A 21,300-nucleotide genomic window follows, 5' to 3' on the forward strand; every position below is an offset into this window, starting at 1 on the left:
GCTTTTTATTAGGGACGAACAATCAGCTTGGAAAACAAAAAAAAAAAAAAAAAAAATCCAACTCCAAAGCATTCGGTGGGGGGACAGGGGGTTGGAAAATGTTCAGTTTCTAGATCTCTCACACACAGTATATGGGCCAGATCCCCGGCAGTTGTAAATCACTGTAGCCATTTTTCCTCTAGTCCACCCAAAAGGCCTCTGGACAATGCAAGAGTCTCTCCCCCAGCCCAAAGAACACCCTAGAGTGGAGAGGAAACAGTCAGGGACCAGCAATGGTGTTTATTGATTGATATGATCTGTGCCCTCTTGTGCTTTACATGATTAAGGAGAAGAGAGTCAATGTGTTAGACTGTGCAAAGTGTATGTTCACAGGTGTCGTGTGCCCCTGAGTGAGTTAAGCTAAACACCTCTGGGGTGGAGTTCTGGGACAGGGCGCGTTTAAACACACTGGAGTCTGAGGAGTCACCATTGTGCCCAGGGGCTAGGAACAGGACAACCGGTTCCAGCTCCCCACAGGAGGTGCCAGAGAGAAGATCTGTGTCCCAAGAGTGTGCCTAGGGAACCCAGCATCAGGGCAATGGCTGGACTCTGTTTAGGCTCCAGGGGCTTAAAACTCTGGGCAATCCAGAGGCTGGCATTCCCTTCACTGCAGCCCTAGAGAGTGGCTGGATGGGGTGCTCACTAGGATCCGTGACAGAGCAACATGGATGTTCCCCCCCCTCCCCCCCGGAGGAGTTGGTCCAAGAGATTTTCATGCCCCTTGGCTCTGCGTGGGAGAGGACAGGCAGAAAGCTCTGCCTGCAACATTTCTGACCAATCCAAACAGGGCCATGGCTCTCTGCAAAATCCTGCACTGGTTTCCATCCTCTGGCTGCAAAACCTCAGAGATTAAATGATGACTGTCTTGCCCCTGCTGGCTCCAAACTGCTCTGCTAGGCCTGCTGGTGGCGTTCAGCTTGACAGAGGGACTAGGGCAGAATGGACAACGTGTGCTGAATCACACAGGCTGGGAAGGGAGCTAGGACAGTGGATGGCAACTGTGTTCAGCCATGATGCTTCAGCTGGCAGAGCTCAAAAGACGTGGGAGCAGAGCTTGGTTGGTGCAGAGCCTGTGGCAGTAGAACCACCTTCCATTAGCAACTAGTCTGAGCACAAGTCCTGTCACCTGCATGTGACATTCCATGGCTCCCCTGCTCAGGCAGGTGTTTCCCTAATGGGCAAGGAGGGATCCCCAACTCCCTCTGGAGTTTGACTATTTTCAGAGGACTTATGGATGGGGGAGAATCACAGTCTTACTTGGGGGGTAGTCCTTCACCAGTCGTCAGACACCATGGTGAGGGATGTACCAGAAAGGCATGTCACTGATTCATAACAACAAAGGTACTGCTTACCAGAATCATGGTGGAGAGGGATTTGCCTGCAATCTTTAGGAACTCAGCCTTGATGAGATTTAAGTCAATTTCACTCCTGGAAACAATGATCCTTATGAGGGTCCCATCACAAGTGCCTGCCCCCTGCAATGACACATTTATCACTTCGGCAGTGCCACCGAGTGTTGGCATGATCTAATTTTCTCTCTTTTGGGGGAGGGGGGTGGGGAGAAGAGAAAGCAGATTTAGTGTTTGCAAATTGGTCCAAGATGGAAGAGACCAGGTTTCAGATGCTGCTGGGAATGAACTTAACACATCTCTGCCTCTCATCTTGGTGCCTCACTATTCATGTGACAAAACCCATCCTGCAGTTTGGTGTGACTGCCAATCTTTGTGCATGAAAAACTCAGGAGCAAACACCTGCAGGGTTGCAAGCAGGAATGGAGGTTTATTGGTGCATACAGCACAGCTAGGCGTGATAGCTTTACAGAGCATCTGCCCAGGACTCCAGTCAATCCATTTAGTCCTTTACCCTTAAAAAGGGGATATTCATCAGTTGCAAAATACTTGGGGGAAGCCTCTCTCATTTGCAGTCTTCCATGGAGGGGGACTGCATAGGCCCCACATTTCTTTGTTATATCAATGCTCTGTGGGCTAAAGATCTCCATTAGCACTGACACATTCAGCTCCAAAGGCTTCAGGGATTTCCATGTATTTCCCCCTGGACTTCTTTTGTTTATTTTAATGTCACTGAAAAAAATGCATCCTAAAAAAACAGCAAACTTATTGGTACCAGCACAATTCAACCACTACTAGGGACAAAACCCAGCTCTAATTTATACCCAGTGCAAACCCGATGACCTCTGTGGGGGTTGCACTTATGTAGCTGAGGGTGGAACTAGACTCTTTGTGCCAGTCTCAACTCCACAGACGCAAGCTCCTTCAAGACTTTAACTGTACATGTCCCTCTTCTTCCAAAGGGGCTGGGCCGGACTCTGCTCTCACTTGCACCAGTTTTACCCCACTGCCCCTTCAGCACTTAGGTCCGCTCTGAACATCCTGTGATAGAACAGTCTTACCTTCAAGGCATGGTACAGCCGCTCTGCGAAGTAACTGTGGATGTTCTTCGTGCATTTCACTAGACACAGGAGAACATTCAGTTAGTGCCTGGGATCAGTCTAACACAGGGACAACAGATTATAGTAATTCAACTCCCTATCGTCTTCCCTAAACCTCCCCATGAGATCATGGCAGCTAAGAAGTGCCCTGGTATTATGGGATGGATGTGCTTAGCCCACTACCACAGTAGAAGAGAAGCGTAGACAAAAGTAAGGGAGTCCTGTGTCCCTTACCAATAGCCAGCATGGCATCTTCTAGTGAACCGTGGGTTTCACCCTGGATGCTGTCTTCTAGACTTTTACTAGCGAGCTTCTGGTATTCATCAAAGACTGTGGGAAACAACAAATGAAGGACTTTTAAATCAAGGCCAAACAATTCCCCAGGCATTTTGTGCCTTTTTTCCACTGATTGCATTTCTGAGGGGCCTGACCCAAAGCCCATAGAAGTGGATGGCCTGATTCTCATTTACTTCAGGTGAGGTCCAAAAAATGCGAAACACAAAAATACTGGCACCACACAAACACAAGTAAGTATCTGTATGTGCATATGATGGGTAAGTATGCATGAAGATGGGCACTGGTGTATGTAATTACTGGCTTGCATTTGGAAGTACAGGTTCGCTCATTGCATGTTCATTTGGAAATCTGGCCTTAATCCCTGTGTTTGACTATTGATCTATATCTGGTTCCAGAGGGGTCTGCATGGCTCTAGCATTCAGTTTTGTGTTTGCTGCTGTCACTGGCTCAGGGAGCTGAAGTAAAACTGAACTAACAAGATCTGGGCTGCTCATGGGCCTTCAGCTTTTAGATGGGGGGGGAAGCACCAGGGGAAGCTCGAATTTCTTGTTTTCCTCCTTGCAAAAAGAAAAAACAATAAGTGAGAAAACCATAAGCAAAAATATAGAGGTAAATTCCAAGATCTTTGGATTTACTCAGATTCCTGCAGAAAGTTCATATTGAACCACAGCAGTGAAGATTTGTTTTCTCTCTAGGTAGAGTGTAGACACTGCAAGTGACGAATTATTAAGCCTCAAGTTTGACTTCTAGACTTGCATACAGAGCTGGCAGTTAAAGAAGAGCTATGTATTAGGGAAGTCCTGGAATCTCCTTCACTGGAGATTTTCAAAACAAGGCTGGCTAGCCATCTGTCTTGGATGGTTGAGATGCAACAAATCCTGCATCTTGGCAGGGATTAGACTAGATGACCCTTACAGTCCCTTCTAACCCTATGGTTCTATGTAACACAGTGAGCTTCAAATCTAAATCTGGGCAGCGTTCAAGCTTATCTCCTCTAACCTCAGTGCTTAGATACTACGTTGAAAGATACTAACAGATTGGAGATGACCTTCTCAGCTCAGGCCTGTATCAGAAATAAGTTTAGTTAGAATAGAGTCGAAATAAACTGAATTTTGAATAGATACCATTACTCCACTCTCAGAGCGGTGGGGGGAAATCAGGGAAGAGCTGCTTCTTGCAAAAGGCTAAACCAAACCCATATTGTTTTTACTGTGACATGATCACTTATTTGAATGATTAAACTTCTATTAATGTTCTTTAATATGACCTTAAAAAGTAATATACATGCAATGTGTGCATGTGAATCATGACGCATTTAATTAGGTGAGTGGATCTCAAACTATTTACCCTCCAACCCTTCTTTGATCAACATTTTTTAAAACACATGATCTGGGGGGGTCTGCCTCATGATTTTTAATCTCTCGAGGTCAGTAATACTGAACTGATTCTGTGAGGTTATATTAGGAAATGTAAGAGGGAGCTGGCCTCAGAGTCCTAGCAAGAGGCCACAGAAGCAAAGTTCAGGTTCACCTGCTGCAGGCACATGGTCTAACTTTGCACCAGGTGACTGGCCTATTACGAATATGGGCACAACAGCCAACGTAACAAAGCCTGTTTGGCTGAACAGTCTGTGGTCATTGGCGGCTCTATGCTGCTCATGGGATGGTCTGATGTCTTACTTCCCTCTGTCACTGATGTCTATTATATTCTTAGGAGCATGGTGCAGGGATTCTACCTGGGTGTGTTGCGATTCTTCAACATAAAACCATGCCACAAATATGAACAGCATGTTGTAATGCATTTTAGAAAGTGACACTCTCTCTGTCTCTCACTGAGGTGATATCTTTTATTCAACCAACTTCTGTTGGTGGAAGGGACAAGCTTTTGAGCATCACAGAGCTCTTCCTCAGGTCTGGAGAAGGTGACACGGCGATTACCATCTTCAGATCAGAGGAAGAACTCTATGAAACTCAAAAACTTGTGCCTTCCACCAGAAGTCTATCCAATGAAAGATATTACCTCGCCCACCTGGTCTTTCTCTCAAGCCATCTTTGTCTAAGACACCAGTCTCTATGTTATCTGAACTCTTCAGTAAATGGACTGATTTGCAGATATGTTGAGTGCTCAGATCTTTCACCAAAGCGAATGGGAGCTTCTGGATGCTCAACACCTCTGAAAAAAAGTCAGGGCACATAGTCAGGTGCTTAAATGTAGATTTAGCTGCCTAACTTTGGGTGTCCCGGTTGGCCTGGGTGGCCTTGCCTCTGCTTTCTGTAGGGGATGCTTTCTCATTTTGGAAGCTGCTGCCATGTGTGAGAATGCATCCCCCTGCTCTGTACCTCTCAGCAAGTGGGTGGCGCTCCTGGTGCACAGGATGGTGATGAACTGGATCTCATCGGTGCCCCGTATCTTCTCCCCAGCAGCGTAAAGAGCCTGTGATTGAAACACATTGGTTACAGCTCCCAGTGATATTCGAGGCATGGCTCTCACAGGGGAGGGGTTCATGTGGCTTGGTGCAAAGCAGCATTTCTGCTCCCGCTGGATGTGTGCTGGGGCACTGCTTGTATTGCTTGGATAACTGATTTTACCATGGCACTTGCTGCCAGGCAAGCTAGATCCTTTCACACCACAACCCTTGCCTTTGTTTAAACTGGGATAGTATCTAATTGTTACAGCAGAGTGAGTAATTCCATTCCCTGCCGAGGGCCTTCAGGTCACACCCTAAGAATCAGTGTTATGGTAAAGTACCGGTCTCTTTATAGAAATACCTGTACGTCCTGAAGCACCGTCGCTGAATCCATATAGCATTTTGGATCATCCCTCTCGCCCTAGGAGGGTACAACGGAGATACGGTTATTTGCTTTCTTACAGTGTTGCCCGCATGAGGATCTCAAAGCACTTTAAAGATGGATGAATTCATCTTCCCAGCCCTTCATCCTTGCCAGGTAGATAAGCCTTATTGTTACATACAATACAAGAGAAAAATCGTTGTTGGTGATTGGCACCTCATCATATGAGTGGTTTTAGCCGATCAGTTGCTATTGCTTAACTCAGGTCAATAATTCTGATGTGTGGAGATGCTCTCTGAAGATTGTGGGGCAGAGTATAGAAAGGGGGCACAATGCAATTGGGGTACATCACTTTTGAAACTAGCTGGAGAGCAATGCCCTGGTTGCTGTATAGGAATGGATGGTGTATTGGATGGTGCTCCCAGTGGCTGAGCTCACAGAAGTAGTTTTGGAGGCTAACTACTAGTGCCTAAAGGAACTCTCAACTCTGCATTAGCTTTTAAAGCAGAGATCTAGTTCAAGGGGTCTCTCTGTGCGGGTGATTTATCTCGTAATTCTGATGGCTACCTGCAGCAGGTGGGCTTGCGATAAGAGGCCTGTACTCACTGCTAGTCCCAATCAGAAGAAGGGGAGATGAAGAGTCCTGGCTCCCCATTCTTTCATCACAACCTTACCTGAAGGAGGCAAACCAATATCTGCTCGAAGTAGCCACTTGTGTCCGATTTGATGTCCTCTTCCAGGTTAGAACCATATTCTGCAAGGGAAAGAGGATCAAGAAGAGGTGGGGGTGACGTGTTCACTGAAAGGCACAGTGAATGACTGAGGTGTCACCATGCCTTCCAGAACCAAATGAATGCTTGGCAGACCCCAAGAAGGTAACCTAAGGGGAACACATGGCTGTGAGCAGCTCACTTAGCCCTGACTCAGGAACATGTATCAGCAGGGTGTCTAATTTTAAGTCAAGGGGCCAAACATAAGCTCAAAAGCAAGCATGTATTTAATTAAGTACCTTATAGAATCTGGGCCTTATTTTCTGAAACCCTCTCTCAAGGCCAAATGCTGCCCTGGAGCCTTAAAGGGATTAAAGGATGGGCATGGACATAAATTTGACAGAGTCCAAACTGGGGCATGTCCCAGTAAAGCAAAACCCGGTGAACAAATACAGCTCCGTAGACAGGAAGATTCCATTACGCCAACATTGTTTGCTTGCTACCCACATGAACTAAACCCATGACACCTTTGAGGTTTGTCCGTTACTAGATGGGACATCTAAAGGTGGGATTTTTTCAGAAGCAGCCAGCGTTGGCCCAACTCCCATTGACTCCAATGGGAAGCCAACACCAAGCTCTTTAGAAGATCCCACCTTACTATGCAAAATGTTAGCAGTTAATTCAATTGCAACGAAACCCCCTCACAGTGCTTCCGTCACACACAGTGTAGTGTAAGCTGCTTTACCTTCTTTGTAAGCTTTGATTGTTTCTTTAATTTGCACTTTTGTCCGTGATGCCAGGATCTCTATAATGACATCTTCGCTTGTTCCTAGACCCTTTAAGAGGAAAAGAGAAAAAACAGTGGGAGAAAATACTTTGCCATGCAATTAAAGCTAAGTTTAGAAAAATAGGCCTCAAGTGTCTGAGGGCTGTCATAGGCTGTGTGCTGAGCTGTGATAAATTGTCACTGTGAAACCTGGAACCACATTCAACTTGTTCAGTTTCAGTACAGATTTGTTTGTTAAGGCTCACCCCTCCTCTGAGCAATCCTAGAGTTGAGGTTGATTTTATGGGGCTCTGCCCATGTACAATGCATTCATCAAGGCTTTCAATGACAAGTGGCATTAGAAGGGTATGAGGAGAATGACGCAATCAAATCTATCCACCTACATACAATTTTCATAAGCTTCTCTCCACTTGTAATTTTGCAAATAATTAGAAGTAGAGTAATAAAGTCCCACATCACAACCTTGGGATGTAAACATCCCATACCAACCTCTTCGGACCCGGAAGAAGACATCACCCCATCCTGCCCCTCTATCCATTATCACTGGCTGATTTCTTATGGGCTTCATGTCAGAGGTTAGGGATTTGAAAGAGGAGAGGGGAGTAGCCTTATGGGTTGGTCCAAGGAGGGCATCCCATGCACAAAGGGCAGGTTGAGAGGAGGTGCAGGGATGTTGGTGTTAGAAACTGATGAATAAGCAGCTGAGGATGGCCTCCCCTGCAGAGCAAATTTGATGAGTAGGCTGCAGTAGATAACAGGGGACAAGCAGGGAGGGGATGTGTTGAGAGTCCCAAGCAGACTGCGAAGAATTACAAAGGGATCTCACAAAACTGGGTGACTTGGCAACAAAATGGCAGATGAAATTCAATGTGGATAAATGCAAAGTAATGCACATTGGAAAACATAATCCAATCCACACATATAAAATGATGGGGTTTAAATTAGCTGTTACCACTCAATAAAGAAATCATGGAGTCATTGCAGATAGTTCTCTGACAACATCCACTCAATGTGCAGCAACAGTCAAAAAAGTGAACAGAATATTGGGACACATTGCGAAAGGGACAGATAAGAAGACAGAAAATTCCACATTGTCTCTATATAAATCCATGGTACGCCCACAGCTTGACTGCTGCAAGCAGATATGGTCATCCCATCTCAAAAAAAGGTATATTGGAATTGGAAAAGGTTCAGAAAAGGGCAACAGAAATGATGAGGGGTATGGAACGGCTTCCTTATGAGGAGAGATTGAAAACACTGGGACTTTTCGGCTTGGAAAAGCGACAACTAAGGGGGAATATGAGAGAGGTCTATAAAGTCATGACTGGTGTGGAGAAAGTAAATCAGGAAGTGTTATTTACTCCTTCTCATAACACAAGGGGTCACCAAATGAAATTAATAGGTAGCAGGTTTAAAACAAAACAAAAGAAAGTATTTTTTCACACAACACACAGTCAACCTGTGGAACTCTTTGCCAGAGGATGTTGTGAAGGCCAAGACTATAACAGGGTTCAAAAAAGAACTGGATAAGTTAATAGAGGATAGGTCCATCAATGCTACTAGCCAGGATGGACAGGGATGGTGTCCCTAGCTTCTGTTTGCCAGAAGCTGAGAATGGGTGACAGGGGATAGATCACTCGATGATTGCCTGCTCTGTTCATTCCCTCTGGGGCACTGGCATTGGCCACTGTCAGAAGACAGTATACTGGGTTAGATGGACCTTTGTGTGACCCAGTATATCCATTCTTATGTGACGGGCCTGGGAGGGGATGACAAGGACTTTGAACTTGAGCCATTGGAGGGATTCAAAGGTGGTGATGTAGTCATTGATGATGAGGATGACGATCTTAGCAGCTGTGTTTTGTGAGGACCTGACATTGTTGGGGAGGCCCAAGAGAGGAGGAGGTTATGGTTGTCAAGACAGCAGAGAAGGGCCAAGATGAGAGCTGTGGCTGTCTGGGCAGAAAGAAGAGGACATGTTGAAATTTTATAGAGCAAGAAGTGGCAATAAAGATCTGTATTTTTCAATCATTCTTCACCAGAAATACGGAGTTTTGCACAGTTCTGCTGTTGACCTCAAGTCAAAGGCATAAATAATATTTTAAAAGGTGCCCTTTCCACCAAAGACGTGCGGTAATAGCTTATCCAGCCAAATATTTGCTATAAACGTTGGCCTGCTGAGAAACAATACCATGGAAAGGGTTCATCCAGTTCAGTTACTAAGCACTTGTATTAGCACAGGAAATTAACACAGTGTTCCTACTACCACTTAATAAGCAGCATGCCATTGATTTACCTTCAGGGCATCATGTAATTCCTTGGCATCGTATTTGAATGATGGGTTCATAAGGGCTATGATGAGCCTCTCAAACTTGCCACTCAGTTCAGACTTCAAGCTGGCAATAAGATCCTGTTAAAGACGAAAGATCTAATTAAGGGAAGAGTGCATCCAATGCTCACTGCGTTGCATGTCACTTTCCCTGAATCTCCATTTGTAACCCCTATGATGAGGGCTATAGCAATAAAGCTGATGCAGTGTCATGTTGACTGATTTATTATACAAGCACCTATGGGCTGATCAGGAGGCCACCCTTATGAGTGGACTGTGTCTAAGAATTTCTGTAATGCCTCTTCCAATAACTGCAATATCTGGGCACTTCACAAACATTATAGAATTCATCCCCACAACCCTTCCACAAACTCAAATCATTGAAATTTCCCATAGGGAAGTTTGTGGCTTTCCAACTGGCTCTGCTCTTTACGCACACATGCCCTGGCCAGCCCAGGCCTAGTAATAAATCAGGGGACTTGTGTTGGACAAGAAATCTGGATGCTGCAGAACATCATGGCCATTAATTATATTGCATACGTGCAATAGATAGAACCTTGAGTCCAAAGAACACAGACCTCCATTAAGAAGGTAGACTTGGACTGTTGTAGTAGTGTGAGTGCCCAGAACCTCTGTAACCTTCCATAAAATACCTAGAGAGAGACAAGGTGAGTTAGGGAATATCTTATTGGACCAGCTTCTATTGGGGAGAGACAAAAGGTCTGTGTAAGCTTGGAAGCTTGTCCCTATTGCCAACAGAAGTTGGTCCAATAAAAGATATTACCAGTCCCACCTTGTCTCTCTAATATCCTGGGATCAATACAGCGACAACACCAGTGCCAATAGACCAATGGGTGACACAAACACACAACATCTGACATTCCGTCCAGCAGAGGGCAGTGCTCCCATGGTCTCTGACACCACCTCCCTTCTCAGGAAAAGCATCATGCAGTGCAAAGAGAAAATTGATCAAACATATCCTTTCTCTGGATAACCTGTCCGAACTGTTCCTTGAACGATCTGGCAATCTGTTGACGCTGTGCGCTCCTCCTTTTGGTGAGGATGTCGATTATAGCCTGTTCGTCTGTCCCTGGAAACAAACGATGATAGGATGTAAACACACTGTGCAGAAGAATAAGACAAGACATGTCAAACTCCCAAGGGTATTACCCATCCAACCTTCCCAAACTCACTGCCCTCACAAGGAGGGGATTTAGGCACATTTTGGAGCAGCTTGGATTCTGAATTCCCATGTGATGGCACAAATGGCTGTGGTTTTCTATACGGAATTGTGCTAATGCTATAACCGAAGTGTAGAATGTTTTAAAAACATGGCTGGTAATAAATAGAGTCCACTCACCGAGTCCTTTCATGGCTTTATACAGAACTTGGGCATCGGGTGTGGGGTCAAAGCTCAGGGCGCCTTTCACTGAGCTGCCACCTTCATCACACTGTAAGAAAAGGCAACTATGTATCCCAGGTGAAATTAGTTTGATGGGGCTCAGTCCAAGTCCCAGTGGACTTAGAGCACAGATTACATTATTGCAATAGATGCTCATTAACTCCTTAATGGCAGTCCCAGCAGAAAGACCTGATTATCGAAACTGGACTTTCCTGTTGCCCTGAAAGATGGTATCTTGTTATGTTCACAGCATATGCACGCACAAGTTAGATAAACATGCAAAATACTCTCGCTGGAAAGGATGCAATGTAAGAACTTTATTTCTTAGAATCCAGAATGATAACCCAAAAGAACCCTAAACAGAAAGAGACAAAGCAGGCTGCTCCCTAAAACAGAGGCACAACTCTCCCCATCTTGTTCTAGACTGCCTTTTTGCAGACTGACTCTGCAAGCCCCAGATCACAAATTTCCCTACCGAGTTCCTAGCCTGCAAGCAAGACCTAGAAACCCTTCGATCTTAAAGTGATTGCTTGCCATTTTAAACACAGTTTTCCAAGCACCACGTAAATCATGAACACAGTTGAGTATTTGTGTGTGATACTATATTACTGCTATAACCAGAGTGTTATCATGCAGGATAGTTTTATACATCACTTCATTTGTTCCATGGGATATCCCAGTTGAAAACATAGAATCATAGAATCATAGAATATCAGGGTTGGAAGGGACCCCAGAAGGTCATCTAGTCCAACCCCCTGCTCAAAGCAGGACCAAGTCCCAGTTAAATCATCCCAGCCAGGGCTTTGTCAAGCCTGACCTTAAAAACCTCTAAGGAAGGAGATTCTACCACCTCCCTAGGTAACGCATTCCAGTGTTTCACCACCCTCTTAGTGAAAAAGTTTTTCCTAATATCCAATCTAAACCTCCCCCATTGCAACTTGAGACCATTACTCCTCGTTCTGTCATCTGCTACCATTGAGAACAGTCTAGAGCCATCCTCTTTGAAACCCCCTTTCAGGTAGTTGAAAGCAGCTATCAAATCCCCCCTCATTCTTCTCTTCTGCAGACTAAACAATCCCAGCTCCCTCAGCCTCTCCTCATAAGTCATGTGCTCTAGACCCCTAATCATTTTCGTTGCCCTTCGTTGTACTCTTTCCAATTTATCCACATCCTTCCTGTAGTGTGGGGCCCAAAACTGGACACAGTACTCCAGATGAGGCCTCACCAGTGTCGAATAGAGGGGAACGATCACGTCCCTCGATCTGCTCGCTATGCCCCTACTTATACATCCCAAAATGCCATTGGCCTTCTTGGCAACAAGGGCACACTGCTGACTCATATCCAGCTTCTCGTCCACTGTCACCCCTAGGTCCTTTTCCGCAGAACTGCTGCCGAGCCATTCGGTCCCTAGTCTGTAGCGGTGCATTGGATTCTTCCATCCTAAGTGCAGGACCCTGCACTTATCCTTATTGAACCTCATTAGATTTCTTTTGGCCCAATCCTCCAATTTGTCTAGGTCCTTCTGTATCCTATCCCTCCCCTCCAGCGTATCTACCACTCCTCCCAGTTTAGTATCATCCGCAAATTTGCTGAGAGTGCAATCCACACCATCCTCCAGATCATTTATGAAGATATTGAACAAAACGGGCCCCAGGACCGACCCCTGGGGCACTCCACTTGACACCGGCTGCCAACTAGACATGGAGCCATTGATCACTACCCGTTGAGCCCGACAATCTAGCCAGCTTTCTACCCACCTTATAGTGCATTCATCCAGCCCATACTTCCTTAACTTGCTGACAAGAATGCTGTGGGAGACCGTGTCAAAAGCTTTGCTAAAGTCAAGAAACAATACATCCACTGCTTTCCCTTCATCCACAGAACCAGTAATCTCATCATAAAAGGCGATTAGATTAGTCAGGCATGACCTTCCCTTGGTGAATCCATGCTGACTGTTCCTGATCACTTTCCTCTCCTCTAAGTGCTTCAGGATTGATTCTTTGAGGACCTGCTCCATGATTTTTCCAGGGACTGAGGTGAGGCTGACCGGCCTGTAGTTCCCAGGATCCTCCTTCTTCCCTTTTTTAAAGATGGGCACTACATTAGCCTTTTTCCAGTCATCCGGGACTTCCCCCGTTCGCCACGAGTTTTCAAAGATAATGGCCAAGGGCTCTGCAATCACAGCCGCCAATTCCCTCAGCACTCTCGGATGCAATTCGTCCGGCCCCATGGACTTGTGCACGTCCAGCTTTTCTAAATAGTCCCTAACCACCTCTATCTCTACAGAGGGCTGGCCGTCTCTTCCCCATTTTGTGATGCCCAGCACAGCAGTCTGGGAGCTGACCTTGTTAGTGAAAACAGAGGCAAAAAAAGCATTGAGTACATTAGCTTTTTCCACATCCTCTGTCACTAGCTTGCCTCCCTCATTCAGTAAGGGGCCCACACTTTCCTTGGCTTTCTTCTTGTTGCCAACATACCTGAAGAAACCCTTCTTGTTACTCTTGACATCTCTTGCTAGCTGCAGCTCCAGGTGCGATTTGGCCCTCCTGATATCTTTCCTACATGCCCGAGCAATATTTTTATACTCTTCCCTGGTCATATGTCCAACCTTCCACTTCTTGTAAGCTTCTTTTTTATGTTTAAGATCCGCTAAGATTTCACCATTAAGCCAAGCTGGTCGTCTGCCATATTTACTATTCTTTCGACTCATCGGGATGGTTTGTCCCTGTAACCTCAACAGGGATTCCTTGAAATACAGCCAGCTCTCCTGGACTCCCTTCCCTTTCATGTTAGTCCCCCAGGGGATCCTGGCCATCTGTTCCCTGAGGGAGTCAAAGTCTGCTTTCCTGAAGTCCAGGGTCCGTATCCTGCTGCTTACCTTTCTTCCCTGCGTCAGGATCCTGAACTCAACCAACTCATGGTCACTGCCTCCCAGATTCCCATCCACTTTTGCTTCCCCCACTAATTCTACCCGGTTTGTGAGCAGCAGGTCAAGAAAAGCGCTCCCCCTAGTTGGCTCCCCTAGCACTTGCACCAGGAAATTGTCCCCTACGCTTTCCAAAAACTTCCTGGATTGTCTATGCACCGCTGTATTGCTCTCCCAGCAGATATCAGGAAAATTAAAGTCACCCATGAGAATCAGGGCATGCGATCTAGTAGCTTCCGTGAGTTGCCGGAAGAAAGCCTCATCCACCTCATCCCCCTGGTCCGGTGGTCTATAGCAGACTCCCACCATGACATCACTCTTGTTGCACACACTTCTAAACTTAATCCAGAGACACTCAGGTTTTTCCACAGTTTCGTACCGGAGCTCTGAGCAGTCATACTGCTCCCTTACATACAGTGCTACTCCCCCACCTTTTCTGCCCTGCCTGTCCTTCCTGAACAGTTTATAACCATCCATGACTGTACTCCAGTCATGTGAGTTATCCCACCAAGTCTCTGTTATTCCAATCACGTCATAATTCCTTGACATCACCAGGACCTCCAGTTCTCCCTGCTTGTTTCCAAGGCTTTGTGCATTTGTATATAAGCACTTGAGATAACCTGTTGATCGCCCCTCATTCCCAGTATGAGGCAGGAGCCCTCCCCTCACAGACATTCCTGCCTGTGCTTCCTCCCGGTATCCCGCTTTCCCACTTACCTCAGGGCTTTGGTCTCCTTCCCCCGGTGAACCTAGTTTAAAGCCCTCCTCACTAGGTTAGCCAGCCTGCTGGCAAAGATGTTCTTCCCTCTCTTCGTAAGATGGAGCCCTTCTCTGCCCAGCACTCCTCCTTCATGGAACACCATCCCATGGTCAAAGAATCCAAAGCCTTCTCTCCGACACCACCTGCGTAGCCATTCGTTGACCTCCACGATTCGACGGTCCCTACCCAGGCCTTTTCCTTCCACGGGGAGGATGGACGAGAACACCACTTGCGCCTCCAACTCCTTTATCCTTCTTCCCAGAGCCACGTAGTCCGCAGTGATCCGCTCAAGGTCATTCTTGGCAGTATCATTGGTGCCCACGTGGAGAAGCAGGAAGGGGTAGCGATCCGAGGGCTTGATGAGTCTCGGCAGTCTCTCCGTCACATCACGAATCTTAGCCCCTGGCAAGCAGCAGACTTCTCGGTTTTCCCGGTCAGGGCGGCAGATAGATGACTCAGTCCCCCGGAGGAGAGAGTCCCCGACCACCACCACCCGCCTTCTCCTCTTGCGAGTGGTGGTCGTGGAACCCCCAACCTCAGGACATCGCATCTCATGCCTCCCAACCAGCGGGGTCTCCTTCTGCTTTCTCCCCCCAGACATATCATCTGGTCCACTCTCCGCAATGGTACCTGTGGAGAGAACATGAAAGCGGTTAGTTACCTGTGTCTGTGTTACTGGAACCCGGACATTCCGCTTACCTCTTCTGGAGGTCACATGTTGCCAAGCTTCTTCACTGGCCTCTTGGCTCCTCTGTGCAACCTGCTCTATATCTTTAGAGCTTTGTGCCCCTAGAAGGCTATCCTGAGTTTGGTCCAGAAAATCCTCAGTCTCTCGTATACAACGCAGGGTCGTTACCTGTTGCTCCAGACCTTCAATCTTCTCTTCCAATATGGAGACCAGCTTGCACTTTGTACAGACAAAGTCGCTTCTGTCCTGTGGAAGAAAGACAAACATGGCACATCCAGTGCAGGTCACAATAGCTGAACCCCCCCTTCCATATCACCTACCTACTATGAGCTTCCTCAGAGACGTTGGCAAGATGTAAGCCTCACTGGGCTCACTCCAGGCGAACTCCCAGGCAAACTCCTGCTGTGAGCTGCTCTGCTGTCCCCGCTGCTCCGCTGGTTCGCTGCCGCTCAGCTGGTTCGCGAGGCTCTGGCTATTTTCTGGGCTTTTCTGTACTGTAGCTTCACATGCCTGGCTCCTGATTGAGGTAGAGTTGGGCATGACTGTCTTCACAGGGTGTGGCATCCCAAAGGAGCTCTACAGGCCAAGCAAGAGGAACCAGTGTATTTTGCAAGGGTGGATGAAACTGGAGACGTTCAGGTTTAGCAAACTTGAGCCAGAATCTCTTTCCTCCATCCCCGGCCTGGAGTCCTGACTTAGAGGGGGGTCTCTGGGCAATGCACAGAGAAATGGCCAGCCCTCTCCTCCCTGTGCTGTTTATTAAATGGTAGCATTTGAATACATCCCAACCTTGTGATGCAAACATCCCAAACCCAGCCTTGCAGTGTAGGGTTTACCTAATGCAGCTAGTTGTGAGCAGGCTTGGATTTACCCACCAACTCCCAATAATTTGGGACCTTAGGCCTTGTCTACCTGGGAAAGATTTTTGATACAAACTAAGGTGTGAATTTACACCAATACAGTTGTTCTGGTATTACCCCCCAGTGGACAGCCTTATTCCAGTATAAGAGGGCCTTTACAGGTTAGTTTATGTTGCTTGCGAAGTGGTTGAAGCTAAACCCGAAAAAGGCACTCATGCCAGACTAGGAGTCCATATAGGATAGCCATCTCAATATAACGGGTGAAACTTTCCCATGTAGAAGACCCCAAAGTCTCCAGATCAGCTGGACTCAGGCCTAGGAGACTGCTTTTGTGAAAGCAACATGTCGTATCTAGCTAGACTTTCAGATCATCTGCCTCCAAGCCTATCCCGAACCTTACAAGAGAAGTCAGCATTCTTCTTTGACTAGTCAAATGCATTTATTGACATTCTTTTTCCTCCATGAGAGGCAATTGCCAACCCTGAACTCAGTTTTCCAATGAAGAGCTAATGGAATCAATAGTCACCCCTACTCAGCTTTTGTTAGCTCTACCTGCCAGGTAGGAGATGGGAACTATGCCGATAGTAACTGTAGGGCAGAGCTGCATGCTGGTGACCTTTCAAAATCTCACTAGAAACCAGGCATGTGATTCCTGGAGGAATCTTTCTCAAGCTCTTCTACCTGGCAAGGCTCACTTGGAGATGGCCATGGGCTGGAAGGATGTGGGCAGAAGAGGGATTGTGTGTGGGAAGAACTTGAACTGCTTGGTAAATCTCTAGGAAAAGAGGCATGGAGTCCGAGGCTGCACCAGTGGTAATAGCAGAAGGGATTCACACTTAAGCAGGAACCACAGGGTGAAATGCTATGACCAAGTCACGCAGGAGGAGGTCAGACTCACTAGATGATCATAATGGTCCCTTCTAGCCTTATTCTCTATGAATCAAAGATTCCTGCCAGTTGACTACATTTACCTGAAAGCAGCTGTTGGGGTGGCCTAGCTCTATGCAAAAGAAACGAAGGCAAACATCTGTGTGGATGGAAAGTTGTCTGCGTATGTCCATGCTACTATATCTAGCTCCCTTTGACACACAGCCTAGGACAGGAAGCAGTTGGAATTGTGAGAGTTACTTGCATAGTTTTTCTTGTATGTGAAGCTTGCTTCCTTCTATATTATGGGCCTATAGGGTTCCTCTGTCTAGATTTAGTTAACTAGGGTTAGGTTTACTTAGCCCATAGTTTGAATATTAGGTTTATTCCTGTTTGTCTTTATTTATCCTCATCCTCATACTTACATCAATCCCCGTATGGGCATCCAAAGTTAGCTGCCCTGCTAAACATCTTCCTCTCTGTTGATTACATTGTCTCCCCAGTCCTCCCACTCACACTTCTCCACTGCATGAAATTCAAATTCATTGTCCCCCTTTTCACACTCCTCTGGAACCATGTGAAGGGCCAGATCCTCAAGTGAGGTGCTGCCACTTTGTGCTTTACTTCCAGTGGAAGATGGCAGTCCAGCTGGCTTTCCTGACCCCGGAAGGATCACCACACTGTTGCTTATAATCAACATCAAGACTCCCATGCCACTCACTCCTTGCTTCTGGCAGAGGGGATGTGGAAGAAGAAAGGAGGCAAGACTGTGATGCCCCACTGTTGGCTGTGGCTTCAGTCCCTGTGGACTGTTAGCAGCCTGGGTATGAGTTAGAGCAGCCTGGGGAATGCTCTCGGTTGGTGCACTGTGACTCCGAGATTGGGGAAGTGCAAAGGTGAGTTTTAATTTATAGGGCTCTTGGGGCAAGGCACACAAATTTAAATGACCCTTATGAAAAAAAAATCCCAATCAGGGATTTGAGTCAGTTCTGGCTAGAAGGAATCAGGCATGACTCAAAGCCACACAAGTCCTCTATTTGTGTTCTCCGGCTGTCATAGCATTGGGAGGGAGAAAGGTGTGGCCATATCAGGTTAGGACAGGAATCCAGCTGAGACTCATCCGGTTTTCTGTTTCCAGGTGACTCCTCAGAGGTAGCTGACTGAAAAGAGTCAATGTATGCGGCACTGCCATAATGAGCAAGCCCGTTAGACAGGCATGCAGAGGAATCTACTCCACCTGATACGCTCCTCATTTAGGCTTTTTTACTTGACTATCTCTAGTTACAATTTTCCAAACAAATTTTCTTCTCACTGAAAAGTGGCATTTTGTCCAAAACCTAAGTTTTCCATGGGAAAATGTGGGTTTTGCCTGAATTTTTTTAAATGGAAAGTTTCTCAAAAAATGTTCATTTTTCAAAATTTTGAATTGAAATTTTCACTTTGTTTTTCAAAAAGCAAAAGAAAATTCAAACTTTAGTTCATTTAAATAAAAAGTGGGGGAGGGGGAACAATCTCCAGGGCTTTTGGAGTGGTCGTGGTTCTGTGCTTTGCTTCCTCTTTCCACTCTCATTTTTCAAAGTGCCTCCAATTTTGGAAGAGCGACAGAGCAGCAAAATTAAAAACTAAAAGGAAAAAAAGTCATGCCCCTTCTCCACCCATTATTCATCTTCTTGGACCCGGTGGTGAAATGGGGTGGGGTGGAAGAGGAATGCTGACATTTCAAAAGTTTCATGCAGATATAGGAGAGGGGCAAAATGAGACAATATTAAAAAAAAACACACGGAAACTTTCATTTGTTTCCTTTTCACAGGGTTCAAATTTGAAATTTTTCATGAAATGGTTTGTCCATTTTCAAACCAACTCTACCAGTAATGCTGTCAGTCAAAAACCAGAACAAAATGTTTTTCCCACTTGAAGTAGAATCCTGGCCCTCACTGTTCTCCATATTTTATACCGGATAGAGTAAAAGCTCCATCTGTATCACATGAGAACCATAGAGTACAACTACTGGGCAATACAGAAAGGAGGCAGCATTGGGACAAAAACAGTTAATGGAAGATAACTAAACAAACCCCATCAGGATAATTACGGTTTGGCACTGATTCTGGAATGCGGCTGGGTGGAGAACTGGAATACCATTCTGTGGAGGATTTTGAGATTTCAGAATTTGGTTTCATTCCAGTTTGGAACAAAAGCCAAAGCTCTGAAGTTCTCTGCAGAAGGGAATTCTTTTCTGCCCAGCTTTGGGGCAGTTTGTCTGATGGGCTGCCCTAGAGCCAGAGACCCTGGAACCTCCAAGAACCCACGTTGCCTAAGAGCCATGTGGCTTATAGTTTGGGGAGCTGGATCTCCCTGGCTCACCATTAGCCTGCCAGGTGGGCTCTGGAAGGTGCTGGACGGCCCAGCTGGCAGGAAGCCAGCTAGGCTTCCAATGGAACAAATGAAAGTGTGTCATCAAAATGTTTCTCACCTGCTCTACTGTGGACAGGACTCCTGGTAACTCTGGTGACTGGTAGGTGACTGCGTTCAGGAAGTAAACGCTTTCCCAGTTACCAGACCGTCATCATCATCATCTAGGTCTCCTCTTTATCTCCAGCTCTTGGTAAATCAGTACAAAGTCACAGGGTGGAATCCTGAACCTACTGAAGGTAACAGGAATTTTGCCATTAATTTCAGTGTGGCCTAAATTACACACATGATCAGTTGCTGCCCTCCACACTTTGACCTTAGGTACAGAATGGGTCTGCCTCAGTGAAAGCCATTCAGCCATTGGACCAGATTTGAGATGTTAATTTTCAAAGTAATGTGAACTTTAAAGGAACATTGTGGTCTTGGCTCCCCATTGAGTCCAGCTCCCCATACTGATATGCCACTGCCATGGAAGGTTTTGAATAGCAACTTGAGATCACATCTCCTTCCAGGACCAGACCTACCACCACAGCTGGAGCAATCAGCCCGTTGGCCAATCGAGAGGCTGATGACAATGGAAGGTCGAATGTTTGCAGGAGCTGGATCTAGACTATGTAACTCACTCCTACAAGGGAAAAGACTGACCAAGTTGTTCACAGTTCTCAGAACTAAATGCAGAACTCATCTCCTCAGCTTAGCTGTCCTTCAGTAAATTCTCCACCCACCTAACCCCTTCTCATAAGCAAACAGCCAATAAAAGTCCTAGCCTGTTGCTTAAAAACCAGCACACATATTTAACAAATTCCTCATAATCAAACAGACGCACACCGAGTGATCATGCATCAGGTATGGTCAGTTTGTAAGTGGAAGGATTTTACTCTGTCTCTACACATAGAATTTATATATTGTCTGACAATGCTCCTCTAAAATCATGTACAGAGAATTTCACACTCCAGTATTTCCTCTACTTACCCAGCCCTTTCACCATGCCATGGTACACTTGGTAGCAATTCGTTTTCCTATAAATAAAGGAAGTTACATGTTAGAACTTTTGAAAGTTAAAGGTCTTGAGCATATGTGAACTGGAAAGACAAAAAAAAGTTTCCTGCAAACTCACCACTAGAAAATAAGAAAAATAAAATTCTTCTGCTCTCTGGAGGTCTATTCACACTGGCCACTGCAGGGTCTAACTGGCACCTCTGCACCAAAAAATGTACAAATATGTGCCTTCCTTTTCTATACACCCCACAAGGCAATACCTTAAAGACATGGTTCGACTGGTTTTTGTACATATGATCTCACTGGCAGAGATGCAGTTGCTTAGTAATAGGACTTTCCTGGTTAAGAGCCTCACTTTCAAACTTCGTTGTCTAAAGTTTGAATTTCCCCTTCTGATTTTTGCAATGTGCCTGCCTTAGCCCCAGGGGCTTGTGCAACATAGAAATGACAGCCAGATAATGTCAAATGTGGCCCAGAGCACCTAAAACACTCAGATCAATTGATCTCTAATTATTAAAGGACTCTCTCTACCTGTACCCTAACAAAACAAGACACTAATTCCCTCAGCTAATCCCCACTCAGTGCCCCATCCCTCCCAGCAAAGCCTAGGAGAAAAAAAGGAGCTCTACAGCTTGCACTGAAACTCACTACGTTGAGGCTATGAAGACCCAGGAGGAAAGGCCGTTCCAGAGCCCCCCGTGGAGAAGGCACTGCGAGACGCACCCTCTCTGTCGTAGCAAGGTCTGGGAACTCAAGGGCCTCTGACAATCACAGCAGCACCTGAATGAGGAGGGAAATGGTCTGTTAGCTACTAGATGTAGCCCTGTGGAGATTCCATTGCTATCACCTACTCTCGGGGTGATGGACTCATGAGCCCTCCCCCCTCCCACTAAAGCTGGCCAAACTTTGGGGCTTTTCCAGTCCCTTGGTGGGATACACAGATCTGGTTACATGTGCTTTCCTGGAGGGAAAGGGGAAGGAATCAGCTC

General features: G+C 46.2%; 1 protein-coding gene across 1 annotated transcript; it reads right to left on the reverse strand.

Moving 5' to 3' along the window:
- Positions 1 to 932: 932 nt before the first annotated feature.
- ANXA8L1 (annexin A8 like 1) lies at positions 933 to 20,877 on the reverse strand. The gene is made up of 12 exons (XM_043519363.1): positions 20,285 to 20,877; positions 10,761 to 10,851; positions 10,396 to 10,490; positions 9,368 to 9,481; positions 7,030 to 7,120; positions 6,249 to 6,328; positions 5,554 to 5,613; positions 5,125 to 5,218; positions 2,723 to 2,818; positions 2,450 to 2,508; positions 1,392 to 1,514; positions 933 to 968 (listed from the first exon to the last, which is right to left on the reverse strand). The coding sequence occupies exons 2-12, from the start codon at positions 10,771 to 10,773 to the stop codon at positions 933 to 935; spliced, it is 861 nt and encodes a 286-aa protein (XP_043375298.1). The 5' UTR covers positions 10,774 to 10,851; positions 20,285 to 20,877.
- Between the last annotated feature and the right edge of the window lie 423 nt (positions 20,878 to 21,300).

The sequence above is a fragment of the Dermochelys coriacea genome, chromosome 7, assembly GCF_009764565.3.
Source record: "Dermochelys coriacea isolate rDerCor1 chromosome 7, rDerCor1.pri.v4, whole genome shotgun sequence".
Lineage (NCBI taxonomy): Eukaryota > Metazoa > Chordata > Testudines > Dermochelyidae > Dermochelys > Dermochelys coriacea.